This window comes from Larimichthys crocea, chromosome VIII, assembly GCF_000972845.2.
Source record: "Larimichthys crocea isolate SSNF chromosome VIII, L_crocea_2.0, whole genome shotgun sequence".
Lineage (NCBI taxonomy): Eukaryota > Metazoa > Chordata > Actinopteri > Sciaenidae > Larimichthys > Larimichthys crocea.
In genome coordinates, this window is record NC_040018.1 from 1,333,718 (window position 1) to 1,350,153 (window position 16,436).

General features: G+C 41.1%; 2 protein-coding genes across 3 annotated transcripts; one reads left to right on the forward strand and one right to left on the reverse strand.

The window, feature by feature from the left end:
* Positions 1–345: 345 nt before the first annotated feature.
* On the forward strand, positions 346–8,599 carry fsd2 (fibronectin type III and SPRY domain containing 2). Of its 2 annotated transcripts, XM_027281526.1 has the most exons (14): positions 354–460; positions 549–653; positions 875–1,155; positions 1,546–1,641; positions 1,996–2,229; positions 2,364–2,386; positions 3,113–3,234; positions 4,003–4,164; positions 4,313–4,447; positions 4,651–4,804; positions 5,504–5,637; positions 6,102–6,231; positions 6,322–6,498; positions 7,820–8,599. In XM_027281526.1, the coding sequence occupies exons 3-14, from the start codon at positions 886–888 to the stop codon at positions 8,067–8,069; spliced, it is 1,887 nt and encodes a 628-aa protein (XP_027137327.1). In that variant the 5' UTR covers positions 354–460; positions 549–653; positions 875–885; the 3' UTR covers positions 8,070–8,599. The 2 variants fall into 2 exon arrangements, with proteins under 2 accessions (XP_010730163.2, XP_027137327.1); XM_010731861.3 differs by having other exon boundaries at positions 346–653.
* LOC104919776 (KH homology domain-containing protein 4) lies at positions 8,162–15,915 on the reverse strand. The gene is made up of 14 exons (XM_019265541.2): positions 15,707–15,915; positions 14,542–14,827; positions 14,323–14,442; positions 14,127–14,200; positions 13,697–13,749; positions 13,406–13,608; positions 12,858–13,066; positions 12,315–12,375; positions 11,982–12,039; positions 11,533–11,768; positions 11,100–11,204; positions 10,325–10,410; positions 10,123–10,241; positions 8,162–9,677 (listed from the first exon to the last, which is right to left on the reverse strand). Exons 1-14 carry the CDS (start codon positions 15,736–15,738, stop codon positions 9,547–9,549), a joined length of 1,773 nt encoding a protein of 590 aa, XP_019121086.2. The 5' UTR covers positions 15,739–15,915; the 3' UTR covers positions 8,162–9,546.
* Between the last annotated feature and the right edge of the window lie 521 nt (positions 15,916–16,436).

Sequence of the window (16,436 nt, forward strand, 5' to 3'; positions counted from 1 at the left end):
TAAAAATATATACAAGCTAAAAGACATCAATGTGGCACAGTGTAAACGGAGTTATTAGTATAAATATAAGTATGGTAATATGGACAGGACAGACAAGAGGCTGTCCTACTATTGATGTAAGGCAATTTCTGCCTAATGATCTAGTATTTTCCCCCGTTAAAGTAAAGCCATGATAAAGTGTTTGTCTATGATTTCAATCGCAGAGGTACAGAGAGGGCAGACAATACAATGCAGATAAGCGTTTAAATGTCTGAGTCTAGGAGTTTACGAGGAGCCGTGAAGGCACCATGATGTCCCTGGTTTTGTTTTCAACTTTGACCTTTGGATCACATGTTCGGGGATTTCCACCCTGTTTCCACCTCCAAACATTAAAGTAATGATGTAGAATAATGCTGAGTCTGAAAGTGGCACTAATTATACAGTTTCTAAACCAAACTCTGGCCTCTGATGTGTCCAAATTGTACGTTTTATTCAACAAATGATGAACTTCCCACATGGATGTTTGGCATGCCCATAAGCAATCTGAGCCCCATCTATTTCTGTCACAGTTTCTGGGTGAGGTTTGGACTGCTTTATAGGGTTGGCTCGTCGGGAGACCACTGTTGGCCTGAAATGGTTGCCTAGAACAGACTGAATTTTACTGAATTATCCAGGTAAATGTGTCATCAGCTTCTCCTTTACAATTAAGAACTGAATTAACAGATTGTTCTTTCTTTGTTCAAGTATGAAGTGCAGTTTTGAGAACTCATTCTGTTGCTTTTTCTGCTCAGTTGATTTTTAGAATATTGTTTGTTGTTGTTTTATAAGGGCTGAATTAAATTGATATCAGAAATGTGAATCATAAATGTATTATCAACCTCTGTCCTCCTCACAGTCTTTCTTCTCATGGACCTGTATGATATCAGAGGAGGCACACTGGATGTGATTAGAGAGGAATCTGAGCACCAGGAGTTAAGCAGAGAGTCCACCACCATGGAGCCCTACAGTGTGGTGGCAGACAGAGGAGGGAGGGCGACCCGGGACGTTTCCACCTTCCAGAGGTTCTCCATTGACACCAACGAGTCCCTTCGCTTTGATCCCTGCGAGGACAGCTCTCCATCTCCCACTGGGGCAGAAGATGGAAATGATGATGTGTTTCAGCAGGAAGAAACCGAGGTGGGGATACTAACATAGCTTTGGTCGATAATGTATGAGTGAAACATTTGCTATTATCTTATTTTATTTGATCTGTGAGTGAACATGGCAGCATAAATGCAGAACCAGCAAAAAAAAAAAAAAAAAAGCCAGTCTCCATTTAACTTCAGAACTCTCAAATTTATCCATGTATTTCCCTAACAAATTGCCATGACTTTACACTTGAGGACTGGTATTTATCATTTCAAATTTCTTTGTAATTCCCAGAAGATGGAGCTGTCCACATGAAAGCTTTCTTACCAAGCCACAGACATGAACATGTCCTGACAACACAGGCTGAAAAATAGTTCATGCTACTGGTTTGAATTAAAAAGAGAACAGGGTAGACATATGACTTTCAATTGTTTTCAGAGTGAGATCGTCACAATCAGGAATCGGTTGCAAGGGAAGGTTGCAGAGATGGAGAGCTTTGCAGGTCATCTGGAGGAAATCTTTCTCACTGTGGAGGTAAATGTCATATTCGAAAGAGTTTTCGTTTAGTGAAACAGATCGTTGGAACGTGTTTTGACATTGATTTATTATTTTACAGCTGTGTGAGCATTTGGGAATACTTCTTTTTTTTATTATTATTATTTTGTTTTATTTGAGACAGAAATGAAGTTCAAGATGTCAGATTTCAGTTTTGTAACTGGAAAGTCTGCGTGTGTGTGTCCCAGAGGGCCCAAACTTGAGAATCAAACACATCCATTTTATTCATTGCCTCACTTCATCATTTTTTTTTTCTTTCCATATTTTGTTTAATGCATGACAAATGTGAAAATCTCTAACTGCCCCTCTATGATCGTATACATGTATGCACAGGAGAATTTTGGCCGTCAGGAGCATCACTTGGAGCAGCACTACAACGACGTGCTGCAGACGCTGTCTCAGCGATATGACGAGAGGTCGGCTGGACTCGAGGAGGAGAAGAAGGGCAAGCTGGAGGCCCTGTACAGTCAGCTGCTGGCTTGCGGTCGGGCGATGGATGCCTCTAAGGAGCTCATTGAGACGGCCCAGGGGATCTACCGCAGCCAAGACAAGAGGCTGTTCCTGAAGGTGTTCTAACTTGTGATTTCTTTAGCCATCATTCAAATGTGCAAATTACAGTTGCGTACATGATGGTAAGTCGAAGAAATGACTGTGATTGTGGATGAAAAATATTGATTAGCAATTGCTTTCTTCGTTGACAGACAGTTACGCCCACCATTAAAAGGTAATTATGGGTATGCCACCTGGTGTGACACTTTCCTTGCAGTGACTGCAGTGTGATTTCAAACAACTAACCATTAATGGCACTGAGTTATGTTGCGTTTCCAGATGGTTTTGCCTGTAGTTTCAGCCTAATGTTATTTAACTAGATCAGTGGTGGTAGTACTCAAATCCTTTACTAAGTAAAACTACTAATACTACATGGCAAGTTCAAGTCCTGCATTTAAAATCTTACTTATACATGTAAATATTAGCAGCAACATTTACCCTATCAGTGTTTTAATATTATACATGATTTATGATTGATATTACTCCTGCTTTAATGTGTATGTTGCATTTACTGTTGCAGTTGTTTAAGGTTGAGCTCATTTTAACCACTTTATTTACAGTCGGATAGTTTAATCAGGTGGTATGGTGGTGCACGGTCAACCTCACAGCAAGAAGGTTCCTGGTTCAAACCTCAGCTGGGGCCTTTCTGTGTTTTTGAACATTCTCCCCATGTCTGCGTGGGTTGTTAAACAAATGTAGTGGATTAAAAAGTGGAATATTTTCAACTGAAATGTTGTTGTTGTTCAATGAAGTAGACGTATAAAGTTGCAGAAAATTGGCGTAGTTAGATTCCACCACTGAAGTTGACATGGTTTGAGCATGAAAGTAAATTCTTGGCTTTAGTTTGTAAAATAAAAATAAAAATCTGAGCTTCTTAGCCTTTCTTTTTCTACTCCACTAGGATTGAGGAGTTCGCCAAAGAGGATATTGACCTCACGTTGGCTACAAGTCTTGAGTTTAACACGCCGCTTGCTGACCTGTCAGATGTCAAAACCATGATGGACTCCATCAACGTTGTTCCAGGTCTGATTCACAAACCATCATCTCAGTTTGTAGTACATAGATGAAGGTTATTCTGGTGGCATGGTTGCCCAGTGAACTCATTTACTAGCTTTAAGTGTTTTACACAGGGTGACAGACTGTGGCACTCGGCACTGTCAACACCCATTTGATGCTTTAAAGACTGTTCAACAAAGAGAGACACACGTTTTATTGATGCTAACAACAGAGAGCGACTATGACGAGTAGACTCCATCGATTCAAAGCATCTTCGTTAAGCATATGAAGATAGGAGATATGACAGGATCCCGTAGTCTAGACTCTGGTGATGGCGGATGATGGAAACTATCAGTTGAATCTCGCTGAGCATCCTGAAGGAAACAGAATTACAGGATTATATCGATATTTAAAGCATTTAAACAGCATCTAAGGACCAATTTAAACCTGAGGAAGACAGGATAAGATCACCACTCGGATATTTTGACAGCACGGCAAAGTGGAAGTGACACAGAAGATTAGAGCCAGAAGAAACGGCAGAAATTCACCCAGAGAGGAATAAAGAGCTTATATAAAGAGGCAAAGAGCTTATATCAGTGTATCATGCACCTTCATATTTCAATCTCTCATCAACTGTCCTATTTGTGTAAATGTTTAGGATATCATGAATGGTAAATACAGTTTTAAAGTCACTGTTTTATGGATAATAATTCATAAATGCTTGGTTATCTTCTGATGGTATAACCTGACAACAAAACCGTGTTAATAATGTTTCTCCAACATAAAAAAAAACAGCTCCATCTGCTCCAGTAATCAACCCCCAGATGCCCAACTCTGCCACGCAGACGTCCCTGCGCGTGTGCTGGAGCTTGTTCTCCGACGACACGGTGGAGTACTACGAGCTTTACTACAGACCAGTGCTGGAGGACACACCAGCAGACACCTGCGCACCACATGGTATTAACACACTGACATCGCATGCTAACCCCATCTACTGTTGAAATACTTTGCTATTGATGTGGGAGTCTTTCTGATTTCTCTAAAGGATACTGGTAACATGTTTTGTTCAGTACAGCCACATATAAAATCTGTTCTCCATTTTCAGTCAGCAACATTAAAGTGAAGGAGACCCACTGCACCGTGACAGATCTGATGCCCAATGCTCAGTATGAGCTGTGGGTGACTGCTACCAACACCACAGGCATCAGCCCGGCGAGCGAGAAGGCCCTATACATGACAGGTAATACAGGTCTCACTCCTACAGCTACGTCAGAAGTCATTAAACTTGTGACAGTTGAAATAATTGTTTTATTGTCTCAGGATGTCCCCCCAAATCACTTTCAGATGTGTGTTTTTTTTTTCTCTGTTTTGTTGTCACTCCAGCCTCACATGATTGATGTTAGAGAAAATAAGGTCTAAATCATCGATTTCTCTCTCGCTTAGTGCCGTCGCCTCCAGTGATCAAGCAGCGGGAGTGTACTAGCTGTCCAGAGGCTGCTCTGATCCGCTGGGAGTCAGGAAACACCAACCCTGTAGACTCTTACACCGTGGAGCTCAGTGAGATGGGCACTGATGGCACACAGAGCGGCGTTACCGAGTAAGAACCGTGTTATAAACACACACCCACAGGCAGGGTTCAACATAAAAACAAATGCAATTTGTCATGTTTGTTTTGAAGTGTTCACACGCAAAGATGAAGTTAAAATAGCACAGTTAAAGCGGGAATGCTCCACTGGATATTCAGAGCTTCAAAGATGCAGTACCCCATGATATTTGTCTTCCCTGGCCTGTCCTTTAATAAGGCTTTTGCTTCAATACATCCATAAACAAGCCTGTGTTAGTGCTTGCCTGTGATGTTTGAGGTCCCATGGTTATAGAGCTGCTGAATCAAGACACACTCTGTCCTAGAAAATCTATTCTTAGCTTCAGCTCCTGCAGCACTGTTAGCCTCAGCTAAAATGCCTGTCCTCACATTTGGGGTCATTTTCATTTTTTTTTCATCCGGTCACTTCAGAGAACAGTCAAACCATTTATTTGACTAGTTTGTGTGTGTGCATAGAGGAGCTTGAATTGTATTAACTGAAATAGGTCCATGTCCAAATATGACAAATTTCTTACTTCACCACCCCATTTATCCGCCTAGTGTTTCATAGTGTGTGAGACAAGATGTTATTTTAAGGCTTTACACTCCGGTAGGGGTATGGAAATAAAAGCTGATGCAAAAGGTTGTCATTGTTGTGCGTTTCAACAAAAAGGAAGTGATATCAGCCCTCTCTCGCACTGGTTAATCCCCTAGGTCTATAGTAGCCGTGCCCACCTGTCAGTGTCTGATCCAGCTGCAGACAGGACGGCGTTACCTCATCTCTGTGAGAGCAGTCAACATTGGCGGGCCCAGCGACAGCAGTGAAGTTATTACTGTCTCCACAACAGGTGAGAAGCATCACGGAGGGGCCTGTTCATCGTACTTTTGGAAGATCAGTTGACTAAACGTAGAAATATACATCTACTTTTTTTGTAATTTGACTTTAACTCTTAACCAGACCTACATTTTTAATGTCAGCTTTCCCCTTTTTCTCCTATCAATGAATAGCTGGTTTTTAATTTTCATTGTATTGCCTGTTTCTGTGGCATTAAATGTTTACTTTTAGATCTTAACCTGTGTGGGTCTGTAAAGCACTTTGTAAACTCTGTGCTATATAAATACTATTATTATTATATATGAGACAAAATCTTATATCTACTAATCATCACTAATCATATTGAGTAAATACTAACTATAGTTGTTAAATAATTGTAGTGAGGTAGAAGTATAAAGTAGCATCAGAGTGCCTCAACATTGTATTTAAGTTACTTTCCATTCTAACAACATTAACAACATGTTCTTACCTGTGCAGGTACACTCTTCTATCTCCTGGAGGACAGTGCCCATCCTTGTCTGTCCATCTCTGAAGATGGCTTCACCATATTTTACGGAGATGAAGAGCTGCCAATTAGTGCTATGGCCTTAGATGACACCTTCACCAGGTATACAGTATGTTGTGCGACAGATGATGAGAACATTTAAGATAACCGTTTATGAGTGGAGATAAAATAAGAGAGTGTGTGTCTGTACAGATGTGTAGCTGTACTGGGAGATCTGATTCCAGTGCGTGGCCGGCATTACTGGGAAGTCGAGGTGGATGATGGGACAGAATATAGGATCGGAGTTGCATACGAGGACACGGAGAGGAACTCATACCTCGGCGCAAACAATACCTCCTGGTGTATGAGACACATTCTCACTCCATCCAGGTAACTGCTGCACACCACTTTTGTTAAAATAGCAATCATTTCTGTGGATATCATCAACCCGAGTGTTTCTGTTTGTCAGCTGGTCATATGCTCTCCATCTGTGGTTGATGTTGACAGGCAGGATTAACTCCTTCTGTTTTTGGTGTTTTACAATAATCTGAAACTAGTTTCTAGCACATTTTCACTGCACAATTTTAATGTCCAAAAGAAGTCACATTAACCATGTTATTGTGATATCCATTGTTATTATTTTTTTTAAATAATTGTATTGCATGTTTGGTCTCTTATTTTGGCAAATAAATTACAGGACAATCATTACCACACAGTGAGAATGGAAAAAAAACAATGTAATATTAATGCAACCATATTAATTTATAACAAATAAATGTTTAAATATCATGCTTATCAATATTGTTATACCACAACACCCCTACACCATACGTAATGCCACAGGACAACATTCTGTACATTTCGTTGTTGGCAAACATGGACTTAATGGTTACTTCCATATTGATTGGTGGGTTACCAGTTATTTTTCTACATAGTTTTTTTTAATAGGGTCAGAAGAAAAAAACTTGAGGAATATTATTTTACATAAACAGCAGTGGGGTCTGTGTGACCTTAAACAATGAGGACGTAGGTAGGCAGTTTCAACAAAACACGGGTTAAAGTAGCCTGGGTTTGCCGCTTCATTACTTTTTTAAAAAAATGCTTGTTATTCCCATTTGTTTTGCAAGCTGGGAATCAGAAACTGGCGTTCATATTCACGAGACTAAACAAACCAAGTTGATCTTTCAGCCAATCTGATACACTTAGCCCCCTGACTCTGAGGGACTCTACTACTGCAGTTCATGGAAACTGGGCCATGTACATATTTTTAGCTTCCAGAAATTTTTCCTTTCCTAAGAAAAAAAAAAAAAAAAAAACTGTGCATCCGCTCTATGTAAAACTAAGCCTATTGAAGGTAGACAAGCCCCCACAGTTGAATATCTGTTACTTTATAAGTGTTGCTATGGCAACTCTTCTTGGAACAAAGCAGGACAGTTGAATCGTTACATTTAGCGAATCAGAGCAGCATAATCATACAAACCCCGAATGTGGTTTTCATTGTGAGGCATCATCTCGGCGATCCGGCCTACACACAAATTAACAATTACATTTCTCGTTTTCGTCAATCCACAGTCGTGTGAAATCCTGTTGGCTTATGATTCAGCATTTGCTTTGATAGTGGCTGACAAAACCAGTTATCCCTGACAGGGTGAAAGCTTTTTATTTAGAACTTCTTGGCATCCACAATCATGTTTTCTCCTTCTTCTTTTAGGCATAAATATGAGTTTCTGCACAACAGCTGGAGTCCTGACCTGAGAATTACAGTGAACCCGGTGCGGATAGGAGTGGCACTGGACTACGACAGGGGGACTCTGTCCTTCTTTAACGTGGATCTGGAGCAACACCTACATACCTTCAACGGTCACTTCCGAAATTATGTCCAGCCTTGTTTTGGTATGGACAATCCAGGTGCTCTTACTGTACATAACGGCATAGAGGCTCCTGAGTATGCATTCATCTGACACCAGCTTGACATAACTTTGATTTTAATACTTACCAAAGTTCTGGGTGATCAAACATATCAAAAACGTGTGGCATCTGATGACGATAAGTGTTTTTCAGTCGTTTTTATTATAGTATTCCATGGGAACAGGCATACACCATTTTCCAAGATAAGAAAAAGTTTCACTGAATTTTACAATATGTATTTATACCATCAGCAACTGCAGCAGACCAAGTGTTTAAATTAAGAGGAAATATGGGGCTTGTTTTTAACAAAAGATGCTTTGAAAAATGAAATAAAAATGTTTTAAGAAAATCCACTTGGAGTTATTATACAATTGTATTCACATCCTAAAAAAGGAAAAAAAATCCACCCTGAATATTTCCACACTGTTAAGAGGCCGTTTTGTTTTATAGTGGAGTTCATATAGAAATTGTTTCTGCCATCTAAGGCATTTGCAAGTGCATGGTTCAGAGTCGGGCCATTAGAATAAGAAAGAAAATAAAAGGTTTCTATCAAGACGGCAATAAACAAGGGAGAAAACACTGTTACTGATACTAAAATCTCTAATGATTTGTAGCCACAAGATCTGATCCACTTTAAGTTAGTTGGCAGGTTGTCTATATTTACATAAGTTTTATAGGTGAGCATAAATTCAAATATGGCCACCTTTGACAGTTCACACCCGTCGTGTGAGGGGTTGTAGAAATATGTTCTGGGACAACTGAAACACAAGTACACAAAGCAAAAGGACATAAAAATAAAAACCCTCCTGCCAGGAAAGCATCAGTAAGTGGTGAATGAAAAACTATACCACTGTTTTTGCACCTTCAGCCTGATTAACCAGCTTTAAAATCGATGCAGACACTCCTCTCATTCACCCTCTATGTCTTAAATTATTATTAAAATTCCTTGTGTTACCATTTTACAATGTAAAATATGAGCCAGGCTCAGATTTAGAAGCTGGGTACACGAAATAAACAAAGCTTTCAGAGACATTTCAGGCTGAGGAGGGTTTGACTGGTCTGACTGTCCGATTGGCAGCCACAGCGTGCTGGATCAAGCACAACTTCTTCACAGGAGGTTGCTGCGTTCTTTGGTGGACACCCATGCTGCCTACACCGCGGCATAATAAACGAATAAATGGAAAAACCTGCATTTTCACCACAGTGCCGTATCCTGTCTGAATGTACCCTAAATAAAGCTGGGCACTTGTCCACAAAGCAGTACAAGAACTTGGTGTGTAAAGTGCTGACGGAGATGAATGGAAAACTATGTCTGCTTGAATGTAAGAGGAAAAATGTCAAAAGGATTTTATTCAGAAAACGTTCAGCTCCTTTCTTTGTAGCGAAACGCTGGTATTGTTCTAGAACAGTGTGTTGATAATGCAAGGTGGATTTTTCCTTTTATGGGGTTTGAGAACTGTATCGATATACTGGATGTAGACTTTGGGGTCTGTGGGTATCCTGGGCAGTGGGAACGGGGCAGGGCAGGGGTTATGAGTTATCGGTCTTACTGCTGTGTGTCCTTTCCTCCTCTTCGTCAGAGGAGTCTCCTCCATAGGGCACTAGCCCTGATGAGTCTTCGTCCACTTTAGACTTCTTCTCGCACACCTCCTCCTGAACACCTGTAAGGGGACAGTAAAAATGGAGAGACAGAGAAAAGTAGAAAGAAGGTCGGAGACATGCGAGAGAGGGAGAGGGTGGGGAGATAAAGAGAGAGAACAAAACAAAAAGGAAACCCATTGAGGAGCCCCTTGTTAGCGGTGGTTTTTGAGTTCGTTTGATCCACAGCCAGGGGAGGGAAGATATCAAATGAAACGGCAGCAGAGCACACATCCATAACAGGCAGGTCCAGGGACACATGTTGAGAGAGAAAACAAGGGAAAGACAAAAAACATATACAAGAAGAGCATGTTAGTGGGTTTGTGGGGTGAGAGATTCACACAGGTCTCCACTCCTCCCCCATTCCTCCATGGGGGGGAGATGCCATTTCATGCAACAGACAACTCTACAGAAGAAATGTCTGAGTACTCGGGCTCTCAGAATGTTAGGAAATAAAGGAATGCATACCCGTTGACGCGGCGCTGATGGGCAGACTGGTTGGCTCTTCTGTCACCACGTCTCTAGGCCTTTTACGTGCAACAGGGGCAGGAGCCACAAAGGGAGGTGGTGGAGGAGGCATCAGGATCCTGAGGAGAGAGAGAAACGTCAATATTTACGCCACACAAGATTTGTGAAGAACATGCGAGAGAACTGAGATCTATTAACACACCTTTCTACTACTTTCTCCTCTACAACACTGGAAGCGGGAAGCTCAGGCTCCTGATGAGCAGGGCCCTCTGGAGAGTTGCTGGTAGGCTAAACAAACAAACAAACAAACAAACAGAAAAAACATAAGAAAACTTTAACACACAAAGAAAAAGGTTTCACGATGCTTCCCAACCGCTTGTGACTGAAATATTCTTTTCAGTCACAAGTAAAAGAAATAATTGTCAATATCCAGGACAGGAGTTAAAATGTAGGAACTAGAGAACGTTTTGCACAATCAGCTGCTCGTTTAAAGACTACACCTTTTTAAAAACATCTGGAAAATTCTGATTTGAGGCCGGTAAGTTAACAAAGGCTAAACTAATGAATACAACAACTTCAAAAATATCATAAAACGCCCAACTTTAGATGTTTTGATACAAACTTTTTAGACAGATACGTCTGATGACAGACAAAGATATGAATTTGACAAAATCTGAAGAGCTTCCAGGGTTGATTTTTGTAGTGGATCCATGTTAAACCCATATCTGTGGTCAAAAACCACCGCTCAGCTGTATTCAGGATAATATTTTAATGTTTATTTATGTAGCTTTGTACTAAACTAGTGTGACACTTTCATTTGAACAATATGGGATATAACTATGTGCAATTCTACAATTTCTGAGATTTAGCAGTGACGACTGAAGCCATCAGCAGTAACTCAAACAGAGCATACACTGAGTGAAAGCAGCCACAATGATCTTTCAGTAATATGTGCAGACGTTACTCTTCAAGCTGACCTGCTCTTCCTTAGCCCCCTCCTGGAAATGACGCTTGGGACTTCCTGAGTCAGCAGGGGTGTTTAAAGATCCTTCAGGCTCCACCGGGTCACTGCTGCCGGGATCCTTAAGTAAAGCAAAAGCAACGCAATGATGCAGCAGCAACATTTCAATGAACTAAAACTTCAAAAAGCACCTCAACTTGGTACATAAACAATAACCTCAAAAACCTTTAACATGAAGTTTTATGAAGTTTGAGGGGAGTGTTGATTTAAAAACAGGTTTAAAAAGTTAGTAGCTGGTCAATGCCCTGTACCCTTCCTAAAATTAGTGTTTGGGATAAAACCTTAAACGACAGTACATCGAGAAACATTTCTCCAATGTTAAGCTTTTTGACAAAATAATACATGAATGCTGAGAACAATAATTAGTGGAAGCCTTAACCTGTGGTTACCTGGACGAGATAGGGATGCGGTTTTCTAGGACACACCGGATACTGAACCATTGCCTGAGAAGATGGAGGGTTTGTCGACATGTTAGAATGACTTGGGGGACCATTTGCATTACTCCAATAACCACTGGCTCCTGGGTACGCTGAATATCCGCCAGCATACCCATTTGCTGTGTAGTTATACCAGGACCCCTGGCTAGAGTAATTGCTATTAGGTGGAAATCCATGTGCTGGGTATGCTGAAATGAAAGTATAGAACGTGGAGTTAATAGCATATATCACATGAATCAATAACGGTGTTCTGACAACTGTGACCTACTACTTCAACCTATTGTTGAGCCACTAAAGACGTCAAGGGAGGATAAATTTACCAGAAGAAGAATGCAGTCAGCTAGTGCCTGATATTTGGTCACCCTGGTGGAATTAGTTACAGGGTGTAAAAGAATACTCACGTTGTGTTGAGCCTGTGGCTGTGTACATCGACACCATGCGGGCATGCTCGGCTCTCACCTAGATAATGAGAGAAAACTACGTAAAGAGCCGGATAACGATCTGCAAAAGGCTGTGTTAACTTTCAACAGTTGGGTTGGATTGTGGGTAGGTGCAGAGCACCCAAAACCTATCACTGGAGGTCAGGTGGTTCACGCTACCATGTTTACTTTAGGAGGTGGGTATCAGTGAGAACTATATGCTTCAATAGTTTCACCTTCTTAAACCTCCCGTTTGGCTACGAATTCAGTTCAGCGTCACAGTTTTTATTTGTGGTGACAATGTGATGAACTCACAGTTTCCAGCAGACTCTCAGTGAGTCTCTTCGCTGCCTCCAGCCCAGCTGCATTTGGGTGGCTGCAACACACAAAAGGCCATTGTTAGAATATGATGAAACACACTCAGAGCTAACAGAGCGAAAAGAATAGTTTTAGATTTTACATGCAAGCAGGGCTCTTAGATAGCTGTTTGAGTCACACATGAAACTTTAAAACTTGACCCGACTGGATTACTTCAGACAAATTACACATCTTTACAGGAAGCATGTCAAGTCCTGTTATGATTTAGTTCTGAGTGGGTAAATTTAGGTTGTTAATCATTGTGCAGTTTATCCATCTTGAAAACAAAATGTTCCTTTGATAAACTGTGAAGAATAAACACTTTAATCAATGCTGCCGAGTCCCACAGTGGTTTACATGCTCGAACAGACCCGAACGCCACCAGGCTCTACTTTCCAAGCTTGAACTTTTAGCCGTGTAGTGCTACCAGCTCAACCTCGTAAAGCTGAACTAGAACCCTGGTTAAGAACCTAAAACATTGTGCACTTGGAGTGAACATACCTGATGTAGACATAAAGAGGCTCAAAGGACTCCCGTTTCGATGCTTGTTCGATGTAACCAGAACTTTTTCCCCTGAGAAAGACTCGAGCCCCCGTCTCTGTCTGGATGTGACTCAGGTACGAACCTCCTGGACCCTCAACCTTTTCGTTCACGTTGAATGAGGGCAACGCCTGGTCCAGACCCACAAAAATCTTTGTGTGCACAAAACTCTGGGGATGGGTGAAACATGTGACTTGTTATTTATGCCCTGCACATTAAGGTTGTTTATTGTCATTTAAAATAAGTCAGACTAAAAAAGGTAAAAACTGTTTTGTAAGCAGATGCAGTAATCCAAGGCTTTTCCCTGTAGACCACAGATGTTCTCACTGCTACTTAATCTGGGAGGTGGGTATCAGTGAATGCAACATGGTCTTCATTTGCCTCACTTTCTTGACCTCCATTTGTAATATAAAACCCTGCAGTTCTTTGAAGCCAACTACCTCCATCAGTACTGTTTAGACTGTACACTTGGCCATTTCCAATAGTCAACAGATGTCATGTCTGCCTACCCCTGAATGAGGAGCTGCAGGCCGATGTCCCTGGCCTGGCACTGAGTTGGTGTTGGGCATCCGTGGCACAGGTGGGGTAATGCTGGGACGAGGAGGCTGAGGGTAGAGTGTGAGAGGAGGCATTACAGGCACCTGTTGGCCTGATGCTGCTGAGGCCCTCAGCAGGTCTTCTGAGATGATCTCCTTTATCCTCAAGACGGCCTCTGGTGTTGCAAAAAAAGTCAACATTATGTTAGATTAAGACATTTCAGACTCTGCATGTTGACCAGATTAAAATCAGTGTGTACTTACTATTGACTTGGTCTTGATTCTTTCCCTGGACGTGCAAATACAAAGGTCTTTGTCTAGAAGAGAGCAAATCAGAAATGTCATGGACAATAAAGAACGTCTGCTCTTTTCCCCGTTATCACTGTATCACTCACGAATGAACTTTATAGAGTATCTGATTTTAAATGAGATTAACCTTACACTCTGGTAAATATGTGGAGATTTGACTACATCTGCAAAGTAGGGTGTAGTGTGCCAGTCTTGTAAGATGTAAAACTGAAATATATCAAATATTTACTTTGCAAGACCTGACTTCATTAGAGCTGCCCCAAGTCTATGCCAAATAGTAAGCTACAGCTGTTGAGCATGAGATCAGACTCAGCAGATGCTGACTACTGAAAAAGGGACTCCAGTGTCCCAGTCAAGTTTTTCTGCCCCCAACCAAAATACATACCCTGCTTTTCCCTTTTCAGCTTCGGTCATGAAATGACCTTTAGTCGAGACGACTGCTCCACTAAACTGTCGGATCTGAAAGAGGTAATAGGAAATTTGATCAATACTTCAGAGGGATTGTTAAGAGAGTGTTTATTTATATTTCTCACCGTGTGGTGTGTCAGATATTAACACTTCCATGACCACTTTCCACTTACCTCCTCCTGTGTCTTGCCTTTAGTAAGAAGGTCCCTGCAATTTAGCGGCACATCATTTATATCCACCTCTGTGACCACCATATCTTCTGTAGCCGCTGGCACAGGCACACTTGGAGGGGTCTAAAAAGACGTGTGAAATAACAGGAAAAGTCTTGTAATGAATGTGCACATAAAAACTGCACACACGTTATTTGCCAGACAGATTTAAATCATGTTCACCTTTGCAAGTAACGGCGGAGGAGTCAGCAGCTTTCCTTTCGCCATTAACATGGCGTTTATTTTGGCAGCCATGGCTGCGGCCATCTCGACTCCTCCCTGAGGCGGTGGCTTTTCTCCTGTTTGTGGTGGCTGAGACTCCGCTGTGCTGTCTGAACCAGGAGCGCCGCCGCCTCCCCCTGATAAAGAGACGGCGTGGCCTGCATTTTCACTACTACTACTCCTCTGCTGCCTCACATCTACACTCTGTTTAGGCTGAGCGGGCTGATCCCATCGGCTGGTTAGGCACCTGAGAATAAAAAAAGAACAAACAAACACAATGTTAAACAAGAAATAACGTGGGAAAACAGCTGAATCTTAAAAATGAGGGACTGAATATTTGATTGAGAGTCGTCAGATCAGAAAACAGTTTAACTTGTTAAGTGGTGTGGAGACTGGGAGGACCTCAGGAGAAGTGTTAACCCCCCGCATGCATCATTTTATTAGACATATCAATACATAATTGGAAATACTTGGAGCATGTCTGCATGCGTTTGTAGCTGTTTACTGTAAATAAATCACACTATTAGTTTTAAAAAGGAATGATTTGAGCCTCAAAGGTTAGTAGAGATGAGAGTGTGATGCATTATTTAGACAAAGAGATCTGATTTCATCCACTTTGACTTCAGTCTGTCTCTAGAAATTATTCATTAGTCACTTACACCTTGATTTGTCTGCTTTCTCAGCCCTGCATGCTCTCACAGACACGCTCCCAAACAAAAGTTAAAAGTTTTAAATAGAGACCGTTGATTGATGGAAATCTCTGGGCTTTTACAGGAGCTAATTAAGAAGTTTGCTCCAATTTAAGAGGTCGGTTAGTTTACCAGCTAAAACAAAGTTAGCCTAGCGCTTAGCAAGCTTAGCAAGTTACGATCCTGTTTTTTTAAAAAAAATATATCTTATCAATAAATATATTCAAGACTTGAAGGGGTTATATTAAAGGTATTCTGCTGACACACACACAGACTCTTCTTTACCTTAAACCGCACAAATATCACCCCGCAAACAAACGTTTGTTAGCAGGCCGAGGCTAAAGCTAACCGCCGTTTGATAAACACGTTAGCTTAGCTTAGCTTAGCTTAGCTTAGCTTAGCTTTTAAACCACGCTATCAAATAAACATTCACTTACGGCGTTTGTCCCGTCATTCCCGAAGAAGACATAGCACCACTCCACTAAATCTGCAGTAAAAAAAATAAAATAAAACAAGTTTCTAATATAGTTGACGCTGCTCGACGGTAGCCATGGATCTGCTCCCCCGCTCTCTGCCTCGCTCTCTGCCCGCCTCTCGCTCTCTGGCGCCGGCGACTTCTTCCGACGACTTGGCGGAAGTTAAACTGTTTTTCCTCTCACGTAACAGGTCAGTGGTCAACGTGATAATTGGACACCGTTAGAAAGACAATGCCACGTTTTTATGTTTGACTGCCAACTGAGTTCAAAATGTTCAATTAAGCGTAGGAAAATAAAAATCATAGATAGATAGATAGATAGATAGATAGATAGATAGATAGATAGATAGATGACTTTATTAAATCCCAGAAGGGAAATTAGGTTGTCAGTGCAGTCCGGTATATTTGAAAACAATAAAAATACAATAGAATAAAGACACAAGATAAACAGGTAAATAAGGTGCAGTGGCAAGGTGATGATAATAGTACTGATGTACTAATGTTATTGTTAATTAGATTAGATTGTACTTATCCCACTACAGCGAAATTTACTTGCTACAGCAGCAAAATGTGTAATATACACTACAGAAATAGAAAATCAAATAAAAGGGAAAATTAAAACAGACAGAAAAAAAAATCTATAACCTACAATAAACACGAATAACAGTCAACCTTCAAAACAGACAAGTACT